General features: G+C 42.3%; 1 protein-coding gene across 1 annotated transcript in view; it reads right to left on the reverse strand.

Moving 5' to 3' along the window:
• Positions 1–9,259: 9,259 nt before the first annotated feature.
• Positions 9,260–18,373, reverse strand: part of LOC126282398 (translation initiation factor IF-2-like) — a 40,313-nt gene continuing 31,199 nt past the window's right edge. The window contains exons 4-5 of the mRNA XM_049982056.1: positions 16,021–16,163; positions 9,260–9,363 (exon numbers count right to left, since the gene is read on the reverse strand). Coding sequence (XP_049838013.1) covers positions 9,260–9,363; positions 16,021–16,163 — 247 coding nt within the window. The remainder of the gene's footprint in view (positions 9,364–16,020; positions 16,164–18,373) is intronic.

Below are 18,373 nucleotides of genomic sequence, written 5' to 3' on the forward strand. Positions count from 1 at the left end.
TGACGAGGTTGACACAGGACAGGAATTCTTGGCGGGCTGCACCAAACCAGTCGGTAGACTGATGACTTACAAAAAAACGGTAAAAGAGATAAAAAATATACTTAAAAACTTGTTTCCTTAGCCACCGGCCATTGATTCGGTTATCCTGTCTCTGTCTCAAATATTGTTCAAGTTTTTACGTTTTGTTTAATTAAGATTCGTCAGTTTTGTCTTAAGCTGGACTTTATGAGCGAAGCATCTTGTTCCTTAACGAAATATGTGTATATAACATTTAATTACTTGAAAGGGATTCGCCGTATTAGCCATTTCTCATTCAGTTGCAAGTTGTTTGTGCATCTTCTAAGTGTAGTTATTTGTTTGATCAACTGAAGTTCTTAACGAGCAATTGCCTGTTGATGAGGCACGCCAGGTGGCAGTTACAAATTCTTGTTGTAACTGTTTAGTATTTTAAATTATTTTCGTAAGAATATTAAGTTGTTGTATTTTCTTGATCTATGAACTTGTACATGTCTTTTTTTAATTAACAGCTTCCTTTTAAATAGTTGTAATTATTGATGTGGTGAGCCTTGTATTTAAAATATATAGCAGTCATAAGTGTTCCCACTGTTAAATTGTTTATTTTGCGAACTGTAAGAGTTTGTTTTTTATACAGAACAACTGTTAAATATATACAATTGAGCTCACTTAGAACATTATCATTCCAAAATCAACTCCCTACCACCTTTAAAGGCGGTACAGCATGGTTACAACTGAGTGGCACTGTTGTGAAATTTTTAACTCTCATGAGAAGGCCGTGTTGTATGAGTAGAATCTTTGACCACTAATCAGGACATCCTGGGTTCAGATCTTGTAACTATTTCAATTTTGAAAAAAAAAATCATTAGTAATGGAGATCGAAGACATCTGGCCCAATAGATCAGTCTCTTTCAGCTAACAGCCTTCTCAAGGAGGCTGGAGGAGCGAGCAGAGGCTCAGGGCACTCTCTTGCTCTTGGGATGAGAAGCTTTCCTTAAAGGGCAGAACAATCCTTCTTTCCACGTACAATACGAGACTGGAATAGAAGGGAGAACCGATAGAGGTACTCAGGGTACCCTTCGCCACACACCGTCAGGTGGCTTGCGGAGTATGGATATAGATGGAGATGTAGAATGAGTAGTGACTAACGACATGAGGATGCACAAGGAAACTGAAAAGGCAGCATTGAAGACAAATAATCAAATAATATATATCCACAGGGCATTGGGCCTGTAATTGAAAATGGGTCCTGATGATTTTCCCATTGGCAAAAGAATCTGGACTAGTCCTGTATTCGGATCCTCAGGAGGCGATTGACGACAGAGAAGTGACAGTGGGAAAGGGATTGAATACCCAATGACAGGGTAGGGATATGTGTGTCAGGGCACTGAATGTCAGATGTTTTAACGACGTAGGGAAGATAAAAAATCATACAAGGGAAATGCTTAGGCTCAGTCTAGGTGTAATTGGAATCAGTAAACTGAATGAAGGGAAAACAAGAATTTGGTCAGACGTGTATAGGATATCAGCAGCAGCATAAAACGGTATAAATGGAAAAGGATTCTTTAAGAATGAGAAGGTAGAACAGAGATTGAGTTACAGTAAACAGATAAGTTCCAATGGTTCAAATGGCTCTGATCACTATGGGACTTGGTCATCAGTCCCCTAGAACTTAGAACTACTTAAACCTAACTAACCTGAGGACAGCACGCAACACCCAGTCATCACGAGGCAGAGAAAATACAAACAGATAAGTGATACGGTTATTATCATAAGACAACGATCGTTCACGTATACAATCCAACGTCACAGACATAGGAAGAAGAGACGGAGGAAGTATATCAGGATACTGAACGGATAGTTCCGCACGTAAAGGGAGAAGAAAATCTGCTATTCATGGGGGACTGAAATTCCGTTGTTGAGGAACGACTAGAAGAAAGGGTTACTGGACGATATGGGCTTGGTACCATGAATGAAACAGGTGAAGGCTAATGGAGTTCAGCAATAAATATTAGTTAGTAATAGCGAATACTCTGTTCAAGAATCACCAGAGGAGAAGGTATACTTGAATAAGGCCAGGATATCAGGTCACATGCTGACCAGACAGAGACCCACAACCAGATATTGGACTGTAAGTAATAGCCATTAATAGATACACACACTCAGATCAGTATTTAGTAATAACAACTCGCAGGCCGAAGTTTAAAAGACTGATCAGGAGTGTGGGATACATAAGCACTAAGGATTGATGATAAATGCTTGACTCAACCTGAAGCTATAGATACTGCAATAACGGCTAGCTGAATGTGCAGGTCAGTTTAAGAGGAATAGTCATCTCTCATAAGGGAAATCACGGTAGTTGGAATACAAAACGCAGGTACACGGAATGTAACTGTCAGGAAACCATGGGTAAAAAAAAAGATCAGCTGATCGACGAAAGAAGGGAGTTTAAAAAAATGTTCAAGGAAATTCCAGAATACAGAAATACAAATCCCTAAGGAAGGAAATAAATAAGAATGGAAGGGAAATTAAGGCGAAATGGCTACATGAAGTATGTGATGAAACTGAAGAACACGTGATTGTGGAAAAGATTGGTTCATCATGGAGTAACGTCCAAAAACATGCGAAACGAAAAAGCAGGGCTGGTATCATTAAGAGTGCAGAAGGAATTCCACCGTTAAATGTTGAGGAGAGAGCGGATAGGTGGAAAGAGTACACTGAAGGCCTATATGATGGTAGGACTTATCCAGTGACTTAATAGAAGAAGAAACAAGAAATGACAGGGAAGAGATACGGGGTCCAGAATTAGAATCAGAATTTACTAGAGCTTTGGATGATCTAAGATAAAAGAAGGGAGAAGGGATAGATAATATTTTTCCCGAATTCCTAATATCGTTGGTGGAACTGGCAACAAAACGACTTTTCAAATTGGTGTGTAGAATGTATGAGTCTTGCGAGATACCATCAAACTTGCGATCAAACTTAATCCAAAAAATTACGAAGATAGCAATAGCTGACATGTTCGGGCATTGTCTCTGTAAGTCCATCTTTATACAGCTGGTTGCGGGACCTTAGCTGTTCGGTATAAAGTGTCGAGCGAAAACATCCTCAGCCGTCTAAATTTCAAACTGTTATTTTATTTGGGCAACCAGTGTCGGCGCTACAATACGCTTTCTTCACGGCGAGTGGATTGATCGAACGGATCACTGTGTCAAAAATCTTTGGATACCAGTTAGTTACAGCACACCTCTACTTTGACTGGACCTGATATGGAATTCCTCCAACACGTGGGCAGGAGGCCTAATGTGCCGAAATGTAGCGCCGAAACAGGTTCCTCAAATAAAACTACTATTGGAAATATATATGGCTGAAAGGTGTTTCAATTGTATGCCTCTTTGTTCGACAATTATGGCATCATCACCTTAACAGCTCTGGCATCCAAGTTTCTGACGTGAATAACATGAAGAAGAACGTTATATGACGATCAGTTTGGCATCAGGAATTGGTTTGTCTACTTGGAAAGTGTGTTCGTTAATGTAAAATGGTGCATGATGCTTAAAATTCTGAGATATATGAAGGTAAGCTAGGGATACACGGGGAATATACAGTAGCAAGAGGGAAAAATAAGACTGGAAGTCTAAGAACAAGGTTGTCAGAGTAAGAAGGCTGTAAGGCAGTGGTGTAGTCTGTCACCTCTGCTGTTCGAATTATTCCCCAAAGAAGCAACGTGAAAGTAAAAGAAAGGAAGCTGGCTTAAAGTGACAAGTAGGAGAATATCAATGTTAAGGTTCATTGATGACACTGTTGTCCTGATTGAAATTGGAAAAGAACTACAAACTGTTGATTGGAATGATGACTATAAGAAGGAAAGAATATGGTTTGAGAGTAAACTAAAGAATGATGAAATTAATGAGAAGTAGCAGAAATGAGAACCGCTAGAATCTTAGCACCAGAACTGGGTGTCGCAAAGTAGACGAAGTTAAGAAATTCTGCTACCTCAGCGTTTGGAAAACAGCAATGCATGGTAGTGAAATGTGGACTGTGAGAAAAGAGAAAATGAAGAAAATCGAAGCATTTCATATGTGGTGTGAGGAAGAGTGCTGAAAACTTTGTGGACTGATAGATACGAAATGAGTGTTCTCTGCGTAATTGGCGAGGAAAGAAATATGTGGAAAACACTGGCAAGATGAACTTACAGGAAGACAGGATATGTTTTAAGACATCAGGGTATAACTTGAATGGTACAAAAGGCAGCTGGAGATGGTAGAGGGAGACTGAGATTGGAATAGCGAGAGTAGCCTTCCCATTGGTGAGGAGATCATGGTTCGGGATGAGGGTTCTGTTCCTCCTCAGGGCGATCAACAATAAATGACCGAGTCCGCTGGGCGAGACCAGATGAAAGGGTGCAGATTATCGAACATATTATCCAACTATCTGTGGTCTATGGCTCAGGAGATTTCGGACTTACCTACTAACTCTAACGGACAAGTTGTAGGCATGTTACGGTTAACAATTACACTTGCAAGACCATGGGGCCCTATTGAACCTTACCGATTCGGTATTTTTTCGGGTTATCCAACTCTGACACATGGGAAGCTGAGAAGAATTATTTCGGTAAGTGTTGATCTAGGCGAAACAATGAATGGGCTATAATGGTGGTTGTCCGTGGAGAAATTTATCTAGTCGCTGCTGCAATGACCTAGTGGGCAGCTTTTCTTTATCGGGTCCAGTAGCATGATGAAATAATAGTGCGGTATACCAAGATATCTGTATTGCGATGACAGCTTTGGGCCAAGGTGTTTCTGATTTAGAAGCTGTTAACAACGTACTGAAAGGAATGAGTTCGGAGAACCGGTCACGGGTTTCATTGTGGTATTTGGCATCGAACATGCGCGCTTCAGTGATGAGAAGCCGACTCCGTCACCGTCTACACTGACCGAAATTGGTAAATTCGTCTGGAAAGACGAAGGCGAGTTTGATCCTGTTACGTCGTAAACAACTGGGGCATAGCAGATGTACTGAGAATGGTTCCAGCATCGTTCACCTAATGTAATGACAAAGCTACCAGAGCGCCATCTACGTTCTCCCTTTAATAGGGAGTGCTTTTAGCTAGAAGGAAAGAGTGGTGCAAACGTGTGATGCAAACAGTCAACCATATCACGGAAACGCATTCGTGCTTCATGCTGGCAAATGAGAGTGTTCGAAAAGGGTTACATTGTGGGCTTTCGAGTGACGACAGGGTCGTCTTCAAGTACTGCCCGACGAGCTGGACGTGGTGCGTCAGTTGTGCAATGGTGCTGGTATCAGTGGTTAGATGAACATTCTCACACCTGTAGACGAGGACTTGGACGTCCATGCAGCAAGGACGCCCGCATCGTACTGTAAAGGTAACAGACGTTTCAACGAATCGCTTATCAGCCGTGGTACTATGGGCCAGAGTAACTTTAGCCCGTCTTCCAATAACGCCTCAACATCCACGTGGGTGGCTCGACTGGTGAGCGCAGAGGATCGAATGGAAGATGGAATGATGCGCTGTGTTCTTCAGCTGTGAAAGCAGATTCCAACTGATGGTTGCTTGCACGTACGACTTAGACCTCGTCAGCACTATCTCGTAGAGCGCACTCATCCAAGACACACCGGACCCAGTCCATGTTTTATGAATTAGGGTGTGATAAGCTACAACTCTCGTTGACCCTTGGTGTTTCTGGACGGTACGCTAACCAGCACTCAGTACATGCAAAATGTTGTGAGACCCGGTCTTTTGGAGTTGTTGCAACAGGAAGGTAATGTGTTCCTACAAATGGTTCAAATCACTCTGAGTACTTTGGGACTTGACATCTGAGGTCATCAGTCCCCTAGACGCAGAACTACATAAACTTAACTAACCTAAGAACACTACAAACGTCAATGCCCGAGGCAGGATTCGAACCTATGACGGCAGGAGCAGCGCGGTTCCGAACTGAAGAGCCTAGGACAGCTCGGCCACAACGGCCGGCTATGTTCCAACAGGACGATGGTCGCCCACACACTTCCCGTGGGACTGAACGTGCTCTGCAAGACGTGCAGCAACTTCCCTGGCCAGTACGATCTCCGGACTTGTGTTCAGTCGAACAAGTGTGGCATTTGTTGGAATGGAAAATGACTGCATGACTACGTATAGGGGTCGAGCAGGCGTGGTATAAAGTTTCTCATGACAGTATTTGCAACCTGTACGATTCACTGGATGCCAGAGTCAGCGTCTGCATTGTGCATTACCACCCTTTGAGGCTACACAACGTACTAATTCGGATGTTTCAGCACGGATCGACACTTGCTACCGGCTGTGCTATTGATCTCTTAATGTAAGCATTTCATGTATTCCATATGCATTGTTGCAACAATAAATCTTGAGTGAGTTGGAAACCTCTAGAGGCGTGTGTTATTTTTCTTTCCGGCAGCGTATTTCCACAACGTGAGAGCAAATATCAACTACCTAATATGATCAACCTGTTGTCAAGTCTATTAATGCGAGGGCATGTTTCCAGTGCCACCAAATAGGGCACTTGATGGAGGACTGCGTAGCACCGCGACACAAAGGTGGGCAGAGCTACTGCTGCGTGGCCGCAGGCCGTTGCGTGGGACTCCACCGGTTGATAAAACGTAGTCAGAAGGTGACAGCGCTCACACGAGCTGACTTGCCATTCGTGTGTGCTGCCGTGAATTACGAACGAGCCTGTGCAGTGTTAGAGTCATTATCGCATTGCCAATGGTACAGTAGTTTTTCGTAATTGTGTGCTACGTGGTGTACAGAAATTAGCATTCACACTGTGAATGGTAGGTAATTATATGTGGTGTGCAAGATTCGACAGCATTTTATCACTCAAGGGTTCTCCTGGCCTACTGAATTTACCATTAGTGACGGATTGCGCACTGAAGCGTTCTTAGGGTGCGATTTTCTTCAGCACTCTGAATGCGTGTTAAATTATGTCAAAGAGATCATTTTGTTAAATGTAGGCCGTTGAAAAAGTATTCATTGTTCAGGTACTACCACAAGCGCACAATCCCCAGAGAAAGAGCCGCTCCAGTTTCATGCATATCCCATTTGGGTAAAGAGCCGGAAAATGCCTTTTTAGAGGTCTTGGGATTGTGCCCAGAAGTACTCACTGAGAAGCAAGGGGTCACCGAGATAATACAGTATAAGACCTTGTTGATGAGTCAAGTTATGGTTTCGGAACCTGCTAACGGTTATCGCAACTGAAGACAAGAGGACTAAGAAAATATGACGACCATCTTTTGGATGAAGGTGCAATCAGACCGTGTGTCTCGCCCTGTGCACCACAGAACTTTTTGGTTACCTACCGCAGGGGGGAGAGATACTAGCTGGTGGTGGATAATAGGGTTCTGAGTCAAATGATAATTCAGGAACTCGTTCCATTGTCAGCCTTCAGAATTGCTGTACTTATTTTTTCGATGCACAATATTTTTCCATTCTTGACCTCAATTAGGCCCTCCACTGGGTGCCCTCGTCGAGAAGTCTAAACCTCTTACAGCTCTTCGCATGAGTTAAAACTCTTACTATCTACAATGAGAGCCTGTATCATGTACACCAATTTCTTTACCACTTTTGGACTGACCATAAAATGTCTCTAGGTCAACCTGGTATGAATAGGGATTTCGTCCGTTGGTTATCTAGTGTCCAGTGGAGGTGTGAGGGTAAGCCACGCTCAAACTAACACTAATAAAAAGTCTCCTGCCCTTGAGGACAAAAATTATATAGCTAGATTCATAGGGATGATACAGAATTTCCGTAATTTTAGTACCAGCTTAGTTCAGCTGGTGGCCGTCGCCCCCTCCCAACAACCAATAGGAGAGGAAGGGTAAGCATTTTCAGTGGGATCGTATTCAACATTCATCCTTCAGTGCGTTGAAGACGACATTGATTAGTTCGTCCATCCAAGCTGTACCATATTATCTTACAGTCAGAAGCCTCCAGCTCAGTTGTCGAAGCTGTCTCTACAAGAAAAGTGAAAAGGGAGAGAGGATGCCTATCAATTACGCCTCCAGGTCATTACCAGTGACGTAGAGCAGGTACAAGGTATATGGGTCAGGTTCGCAACGTGTATTAATTCAACTGAAGTTTTTTCTTGAGCATAAGGATGTAAAATGGAATGAGTAGCCGAAAGGGCTGTGCAGATATCTGCCTGCCGTTTTAACGTTCATCATATAAGTGGTATGAATAACCTTGTAACTGACGCGCTTATCCGAATATTTCAACTCAAATTTCAGGCAGCTGATCTGCCACAATGGTGAGGAAGAAACTGTTTGTGCGGGGACAGTTCTTGGTAGGAATCCAGGGTTCTTAAGAAGGTTAGCGGAAAAACAGGATGTTGGTACTCGATTATAGAAAATAAACCTATTGCTTCAAAGAGGAGAAAAGCTGTCACTGCATTTCCTTAACAGTAGACTGCTTTGCTTTCCACATCCATTATGACAGGTAGGATAAGATCTGTGTGATGTGGAATTGATCCTTCGGGTCTTTAAGTACTGTCATTATTCCTCCTGTGGGAGGCACATGAGGGTTTATAAGAGAATTGTGGGGATTGAAGAGCACCTCATTTGGCCTATGTTAAATGGCGCCGTCAGTAAGTTAGTCGTCCAGTGCGAGGAAAGTTTGAGAGTGAAATACAGTCTCAGCAATACGATCGGAATGCTTAGCTGATAGGACCTAGCTTCCTATGTGTGGTGTCACCGCCAGACACCACACTTGCTAGGTGGTAGCCTTTAAATCGGCCGCGCTCCGGTAGTATACGTCGGACCCGCGTGTCGCCACTATCAGTGATTGCAGACCGAGCGCCGCCACACGGCAGGTCTAGAGAGACTCCCTAGCCCTCGCCCCAGTTGTACAGCCGACTTTGCTAGCGATGGTTCACTGACTTCTACGCTCTCATTTGCCGAGACGATAGTTAGCATAGCCTTCAGCTACGTTATTTGCTACGACCTAGCAAGGCGCCAGTATCCGTACTATTGATATTGTGAATCATGTATCATAAAGAGCGACGTTCTCCATGAATGGATTAAAGTTAAGTATTCCACCAGCTACGTCCGTTTTTCTCAATTCTAATTCCCTTCTCATGTTCCAGACCTCATGCCAGCCTGCGTGAGCTAAAACGCGTGCATTTCGGCTTCCTTTAACCATACGGTTGGCTCTCCTGCCAACCACAACACTATGCACGTGGTGTTCACCTATGGACAGAGTGTTCATCTATTACCTAGATCCCTTAACCCATTCTACAAAAGATAATCGGTAAGTGTTGGTGGTGGTGGACTCTTTCTCCCATTCTGCTTGGTTGTTCTCAAATAGGGCAGATACTAAGAATACAATCATTAACAATCTTAATCATATTTCTTCTATCACCGCGACCCTGAAAATTCTAGTAACTGACAATGCACCCGATTTTGTGTCACATGTATTTAAAAGGTTTTGCTTTACCAGCACTGTTTATCTTGTAACCACTATCCCCACATTGCCCACCACCCTCCTTCACCAAGCGTGTGAACTGCAATATTAATGTCGACCTGAATCATTTACCAGTGGAAGGGCCCGCGAAGTGGGATGAATTCATTGGCGGGCTTCATTTTGCTTTCATGGAAGAGACTCGCAGAACAACTCCCTCCAAACATATATATTCTCATGCCTGTTAACTCCCCACTATCCAGTGGCTTGTCGAGTAATGGCCTCATTTCTGAAGATAACGATCCTAGGGTCATTAAGAAGAACAGGATGTCTGAACTCGCCTTGGCTGGCAGACGAAGTCTACTCCATGAAGGTTTGGGCACAAAGAACGGTAGGACTTATGGTCTTTTTTAATGTGTACTCACACCTTGTGGGTCTATACTAAGTAGTTAAAACCCTTTCACAGTGTCTACTGATCCCGGATCTGTCCAGCAGCCCAGCAGTTTCCGCACTTCGTGCGCAAGTGTCCTATATGAAACCGTTCGTCTGGGCTGCCTCTACACAACTGTGGTAACTTGTGAATTATTATCAATTACATACTGTATACAGCATGCGACCGAACCGCCGAATCCTTTCCATCAGTAAATGGGGTATGTTCTCAACTGACTCGGTTGTTTTAACCCCCTCCACTGACGGAATGACCCGCTTCCTAATTCCGTATGTATAAAACCAATACGGACTTGTAGCTGTCACACGTTTGCGCTTACTGCTACGTATTTTAACAGTAAATACCTCAGTCCTAATGGTAAGAGGTAGTAGTGAATTCACGTTGTTAATATTTGAATACAGTACAGCCGCCACAAGCTCAGTTCACTTTTACTCCACTCCTACCCTCTCCATTGCACCACATTAACTATGTGCTACGTGGACCTTGCTAAGCTGTTAAATTCAGTTGCGTGTACAGTTTGACCGTTACTCGGCAGTATTTACCTAATGATTAGCACACTCCTAACTGGACTATTTCCAAAAGAGCTGTGATGATTGAACGGGTTCGATCCACGGCCTGAAGTGCACTACAGTTCACACGGTAACACTGCATACCTGACCCACTTAACTTGGTAGTGAGCTTATGTATCCAATCACCACTGCTAGCAGCAGTGGATAATCCTATCAACACAACGATAGCAGCAGACTTACCGTCGAATCCCACTGAAAATACTTATAAGTACGGTCGCCAGCTCTGAAGCAGCAAAAGAATAAATAAATTTTTGGCTCGTTTCAAATCGAAACGGCTTGAGTTGAATTTAAACTTAATTCTGAATATTACTATTTCTGATCATTCAAGGTGATTCTACAAAGCAAATACTTTTTCAATTTCTGTGTGTTGGCTTGGTAATTACTACCAAGACTAATTATGCAACTTGGGTTAACAAAATTCTATCCTTCAACTTTATGTATTGAATTTGCATATTACTCTTTGGACAACTGATACAGAATTACTTAAGTGACGTTACTTGAAAGGTTACTCAGAAAAATTTAAATTAACTGTAAAAAGGCGACTCATTCTGGTGTGACCATTGCTCTTTTCAACATTCTTATACGCTAAAGTATTCTACAACAAAAAGAATTGTAAATGAAAGAGGCGATGGTGGCCTCAGTCTGATTTCACTATACTATGTTTGAGGTTACTACACTTTACAATGAACAACATGCGTCATAAGTTTACTCATTACTATATTCTGTCCCTTGTGCTTGCATAAAAGGAAACTGGTATTCTCATTTTACATTTCAACAACAGTTCGAATTAACAATTGCAAGCAGTCTTGCATTGGGTAGACGTGTCGGTGCTGGTGGTGAAATGCATGTGGCTAACGCAGCTCTTCATGCCTCATGTCCTTAATGGCGGCTGGACCTACGAGCCATAGCACTCGTATAAGCTATTGCACGTCCGCCATAAAATCTGGGCGCAGGAACTCTTACAACCAGCCCCAGTGGCATATAGGCGGCTTTGATAACAATTCTTCGCGTTTTACTCCACAAACGAGGACGATATTCGCCTCTTCGCTGTTGAACACTCACTCTTGCCTGAGCACAGTTACATACGTCCGGTCACGTCAACACTCCCCAGGCCATTCTATTGTTCAGTCCCCGTGTCTCCAGCTACCACGAGCGACGTCGTATCACCAAGAGTGGGGGCGTTCCCCTACCACCTTTTTACCGAAATCATTTAGTATTTAAAAAAATTATGTTTATTGCCCTGGAGTTCATACCAGTCATAATAATAACTACTAGCGCTTTACAACGTTAAATTATACAGTAATAACTTATAATTACCAAGAAAAATTATATATTTGACACCGTTAGCTTAGTGCATTGTCTGACAGATAGCGCTAATTCCCGGTTTCGCCAACAGATAGCATCAGGGTGCACTCCCTGGCAGTCTCACACCAGCGCACCCGTTTCCGACACGCGGGCTCCAAATTACTGGCAGCCTACCATCATTTCAGTTCCGTTACAAGCAAAAGCTAAACTCATTTCCTACATTCCCAGAGTTTACATTTTCCCATGATTTAGATAGTTTTCTATTAATTCCATCTTAAGCACCATTTCTTCGGTGAGTTGTTTTCCAGCCGTTAAGAACTGTTTGAGCACGAGAAAACGATTTTCTGTAAGGACTAGAACTTATTCTTGTAGAAAGGGCTACACACCCTCCCGAGAATCCATACCGTATTCCGGCGGTACAAGACTAGCCGCCACTCACTGTTCAGTTCGTCTCGAATCCGGCGCTTTCTGAAACTAAAAACGTAATGCGAAAGGAATGAAGACTGGATACACAGGCTGCCCTTGTGGCTGCTAAGAAATCGAGACAACTTATTTTCGAGCCCCTATCAGCTCAACCAATCACATCCAGGTGATCAATTGTTATATCGATACTTTTTTTGGCCTTTGGTCTTCTGAATGAAGTCCTCCAGTGCGCTTGGATGTATTCCAAATTATGTCCCCCTCTACAGTTTTTATATTGTACATGTTTGTCTCGAATAGTGAAATTATTCCTTGATGTATTAACAGATGTCCTATCACACTGTCCCTTATTCTTTTTAATGTTTCCCTACCTTTCTTTCTTCGCCATTACTGCGGCGAGCCTCATTCGTTATTAGTCCACCTAATTTTCAACATCCTGTTGTAAAACCACATTTCAAACGATTCTTTCGTCGTATGCCCCGGTGTTTCACTGTTCACGGTTCACTACCATGGAGTATTCTGCTCCAAACTTAGACATTCAGAAATGAATTCCTCAACTTAAGGCCTACGTTTGATATTTGTAGATTTTTCTTGGCCAGGAATGCCCTTTTTGCCAGTGGTAGTCCACTTTTGTGTGCTCCTTGCTCCATGCACAATGAGTTATTTTGCTGTATTATTAGCACATTTCTTTAATTTGGCTATTTAGTGATCACAAAATGGTTATTAAGCTTCTCGCTAGTCTCATTTCTTCCACTTCTTATTACTTTCTTCTTTCTTTGATTTACTATCATTCTATTCTCTGTACTCACTAACCTGTACGTTCCATTCAAGAGATAGTGCAATTTTTTCTTTCACTGAGGATAGCAATGTCATCAACGAATCTTAACACTGTTATCCTTTCACCCTGAATCTTAATCCCGCTCTTGAAACTTTGTTTTAGTTTTTGCTTCTTAGTTGTGTAGATTGGATAGTAGGGTTGCAATACTGCATCCCTGCCTGAAGCCGTTTTTAATTTGAGCACTTTGTTCTTGGTCTTCCAGTCACATTCTTCACTCACAGATCTTGTGCTGGTGCACACTATCCACTCGCATTAATTCGTCCACCTATCAAAAGCACTAGCAACAACCATCTGCAGCGCAGACTGCTGCGAAACGTACAGGAAGAGGGATATTTTGGTTGTGGAAGACATCGACAAAGAAGTCAAGCCATGTCGACAGTACTCTCGTGGCCAGCTGCGCTAGATTTCTGGGTTGGGGATCCATGATGCGAAGAGGCGTTCAAGGTCGTCCCACAGACCCACCTCATTTCGGTTTAAATCTGGGAGTTTGATGGCCAATACCTTCTACCAGCGTTAATGGTATCTAAATTCAGTCATAGTTTATGTTTTCTTTGTAAATAAAAAACGTCTCTTGCTGCACTATATTTTATTTCTCTCAGGCGCGCTCGTCTTTTTCCACTTTATTGCGTAGTCAGTAGAGGAGGGGCTAGAAAGGCAACAGTTTTATTTTGTTATGTTATATGTACATTGTTAAATAGTTAACTTCCTGTCGCTTATGTAAATAAGTATTACTTACAGTTTTTCGCGATTTTATTTGTTCTCTGCGTTCCCTGTCATCTGGTCACCGGCTGGAGGTCGCACTACAGCTCTATGTACGATACATAAGCACATTTTTATGTTTCGTATTTTATTATTTCCGGCTTACTTCTTATCTTGTTTCCCCTAAACGTTGTTCAAATGAAAAAAAGGTGAAACGCCTGTGAGAGGACCAAAATACAGTGCAGCCAGGGAAGGCAAATATTTGTGTGCTTGCTGCGTAAGATGGCGACGCCAACAAACCCATAATAGTGCTATTTTCTTTACATTCTCACACAGCAGTCACGCCTGACTTTTCATGAACCTTAGCACCACTAAGCTCGGATCTGTCACATGGATGTCTAAGATGGGACAAAAATTACTCTCAGATTCTTTTCACTTTTTAACATTTCTGTTTGTTTGTTTGTTTGTTTTGATTTGATTATTTAATGAACTATGAATTTCTTTACCAGGTTGCAACGCTTTTTCCATAGTTATCAGGAACATATAACATATACAAATGCAATAAATAAAGTAATGAACATGAGAAACTTTATTGTATTTTTATTATTAAACGTACAATTTCATATATATGAGACTTATATTAAGAAATAATAAAAGAACTTACAATAGCAAACCCCAAACAAGAAAACAGCATATGAAAGCCGGAAATCACAACTGAGTTTTTCCTTCCTACTCATTTTCCCTTTCGATTTCAGAACCTTTGCATATGATTGTTTTTGCAGAATGAGTGGAACACACGTAATTGGAACACACGATAGATTGTCATCTTGTTTTTTTTCCCTTTTTACAGTCTTTACCCTTGAAGTAGATGTGACATCTTGCTATTGAATAAAATTCAACAGATTGAACAGGTGCAATATTGCTGGGCAGTGCTTTCCCTAGAACACTTTCCATTGCAGAGATAATAGGCTACTGTAAGCCCATGATATTATTTGCGGTCTATACCGCAGCTGGCGTACCGAGATGTTGACCTAACAGATACAGCCTTATTATACTGTGCTCCTTCTGATTCCAGTTCGGGATGTTTATCATGAAAATTGTTAAAGCATTGAGCCAGGCAATATCTATCAAATATATATTTATATTTAACAATGTGAAAAGAGAGATAATGGCCATCTTCTCGTCCCCCGTTTTAGTGAATAATGTTTCGTCATTTCGTTTTTCTTTCTCTGTCGGCTCATGCACCTATATATTTTTGTGTTGTGTGGAAAGAAGAATGAGATTCTTAGTAGGCTTCAGTTTGGAGATGTATGAAACCGAAGTAACTGTTGCGTTGCCTATTTTCGGATCTGTGAATAAGAACTTAGAGGAATATAGCTCTCGACCCTGCGTCTGCTTTAGGTGTCCTGGTATGTGTTTTCTGTTAATGTTCAATATTTCCACCAAAGTTAACTTATCGTTGTAAAGTTCCTCGGCTAGGTCTATGTATGTATAACAACGATTCGTTGTTATATTTCTTCCACTTCCTGCCAGCGGATTGTCTAGGCGTGAAACAACTGCCTTTGCACTCCGTTCCTCGGCAGGTCGTTCATCCATCCCTGCACAGACCTCCATTTTTAGAACATACCGGATGTGTGCATCTGATAGCATCCTAATCAATACGTCTTACTTCCCAGGATTTACTTTCACAAAGACATTAAGGGACATCTTTCTCGAAATAGGGAGAGCATTTAGTCTGTACTTAGGTATGTAGTATTTCACGAATATTTCGTAAACTTAGTCGAAACGTTAGTGAAGGGGGCAAATCGTAACTGCTTTCGTCTTTCGGTTCTTGTTTCTTTATTATCAGATCTAATAAAGGGCAGAAGTTCTCCACATCGAATATGACTCATTGTAGCCATGTACATATTTTTTCCCAGTACTGTCTCCTATAAGTTCTCAAGAGGCAGTCTAGTGTCATTATTTCTGCCCATGAGTATCAAAATACCGACGAAGGGGTACATTTCTTCAATGGTTGCAAGTTTTAAGTTCTCATTACAAGTTTCTTGGTTTGTATAGTCCACGATAATCTTCGTTATTTCGGGAGTTATTAACTTTTAGAAAGATTCTTACACACTAGAGGTCAAGTCTTCATGAGTCAAACCTCCACGTAAATTCACTATACTTGGTACTGACATGGGTACTTGCCTTGGAGGCGCAGTAATATATTCCCTACCGCTATTTGCTGTAACAACGATGCTGGAAGCAGCTGCATACAGTTCATCAAGGGGTGAACTCCGTGTACTTGACTCACTTTCAGTTGCTGTATCACTATCGTATGTCACAACTGTATCATCTTCTGGATCACTTTCATCACCTTCACTTGCTTCATTTACTATAGCTGATACTCCTTCATATATGAGAAACCTCTGGTACTGACGAGACATTTTATTAGACCTGCGAGAAATCAACAACAGCTCAAACAACAAAGGAGATTTATTTCAAAACAACAATGGAAACATTATACAACGATACTAACAGTCGGAAACTGCATTTCTTTCTGCCATATTTTTAATGAGTAAAGTTGTCTCGACATTGTCTACGAGGGGCCGGGGGAGGGGTGGGGGGGGGGGGAGGGGGTGCGCAAAAACTGCCCGCACTTAAATTTAAAATTATACGCATGTTCAAACAATTCAGAAAAATTGTTAAACCATGAGAGCACATACTACACCTACCTCATTTATAGCTCCTTCACTCCAACAAATTTATGTATTACACAAATGAAACAAATATAGCGGGTAATTTTTGACCCCCAACCCCCTTAATGGTGCTAGGGTTAATATCTGGTTGAGCAGCCGGAATCGAACATTTGTGGTAGTTTATTATTTAAGCGAGATGTCACATGAAAATCTGGGGACGAATGAGTACGTTAGGTCAGGAGGCTCAGATGCATCAGTGCAGTACACGTTGGAAGCTGCTACTGTAAGAACAGGATGTATAGAGACTATGTTACCGATGATCCTGATCTGTTGCTAAATCTTGTTTTGTCACTAGTCATTCTTCTATTGACTTGAACTTGATACTACGGTGCACTGAGGGTTCTAATGCAAGGTGTGCCGGCTAGGGTGTAAGTAATGTCCAGTGGTTGACTGCTAAAGGAGTCATTCTCGCAACACAAAGGTGGCCTACTCTCTAGAACATATAGAATATGTCCAATCAAGACCATTCTCTGCTAAATGAAGTAACACCAAAACTGTTACTTGATCGTTTTCAATTTATATTTTTACTTGGTTATTGGTGTAATGCATTTCTGGAAGTTAACAGAGGCGACACTGACAGAAACTATGACTTTGGCCACGCTTTCCTCAAAAGCTGCTATTGATTAGATGGGTATTGAAGAGACATGTAGGGTTTGGCAGGGGTGAACATTTACTGCCCTGAGAGACAGCAGCTCGACGCGGCCGCAGCACCCTTGTAGTTTGGACGGTGCAGGTGAGACGTTGCACTCTGATTGAACTGAAATACTTTCAGAACAGCGTACCTAGAGAAATAACGTAGGGGGCTGTACAAGGCAAAAAGACATCCTTTTGGTACGAAGGAACGCACAGTGAAACAATAGTTGGTCACTAGCTGACTGTAATGTATCCTCCCACGGGAAGTGGTGGGGCATGCTTGCTGCCGAAAAGCACAGATACGTGTTTGATTGACGGAGTGCTGGGGATATAGGAAGAGAAATGGAAACTTCTAGAGAAACTTCAGAAAGGAGTTTGAACTTTGGGTGACTGCAGATCCATATCCGACGTAGTTAGAAGCAACGTTTCTCTAACGGCCACAGAAATTCGTAACCTGAGCGCAAGCGTAGACGCCATGTACCCAGTAAGAGATGAGGTACCGCAGGAAAGACTTTTTCCTGTGGGAATCAGTCCGTGGCATTTCCCTCTGGAGGTCGACCTAGAGAAATCACTTGTAAGAGCCACAACAGAGATGTCAGCAGTTGATTTCGAGAAGGGTCCCTTGCGACACAAGAAACGCGTGAAGTCGTTTCTCTGTGAACACAGTTGTTATTCTGTTCTAGTTTTTGAAAAGTGTGCTTGTGACGCAAGAAGTGCATGAAGATTTTCTCTGTGAACATTTTTGTTATTCTGTTCACTCAAGTGACGATTCTTAACCTTTCTGTGGAATCTCATCACTGATATTCTCTAACACTGAATTTTAATCCCTCTCTTTAGCCTTTTAGATTTAATAGACTGTGGAGCCAAAGAAACTGGTACACCTGCCTTATATCCTGTAGGGCCTCCGAAGGGATGCAGAAGTGCCAGAACGCGACGTGGCATGGACACGACTAATGTCTGGAGGGACCTGACACCATGAATCCTGAAGAGCTGTCGACAAATCCGTAAGAGAACGAGAGGATGTAGATCTCTGCTGAGCAGCACTCTGCAAGGCATCCCAGAAATACTTTGTAATGTTCATGTCTGTGGAGTTTGGTGGCCAGAAGAGGTGTTCAAACTAAGAAGTGTATTCCCTGAGCCACTCTGGAGCAAATTCTGGACTTGTGGGGTGTCGCATTTTCCTGGTGGAATTTCCAAAGTCTGTCGGAAAGCAATATAGTCAGGAATGGATACAAGTGGTCAGACCGGATTCATACCTATGTGTCACCTGTCGGA

This window comes from Schistocerca gregaria, chromosome 7 (assembly GCF_023897955.1).
Source record: "Schistocerca gregaria isolate iqSchGreg1 chromosome 7, iqSchGreg1.2, whole genome shotgun sequence".
In the NCBI taxonomy this organism is placed as follows: domain Eukaryota; kingdom Metazoa; phylum Arthropoda; class Insecta; order Orthoptera; family Acrididae; genus Schistocerca; species Schistocerca gregaria.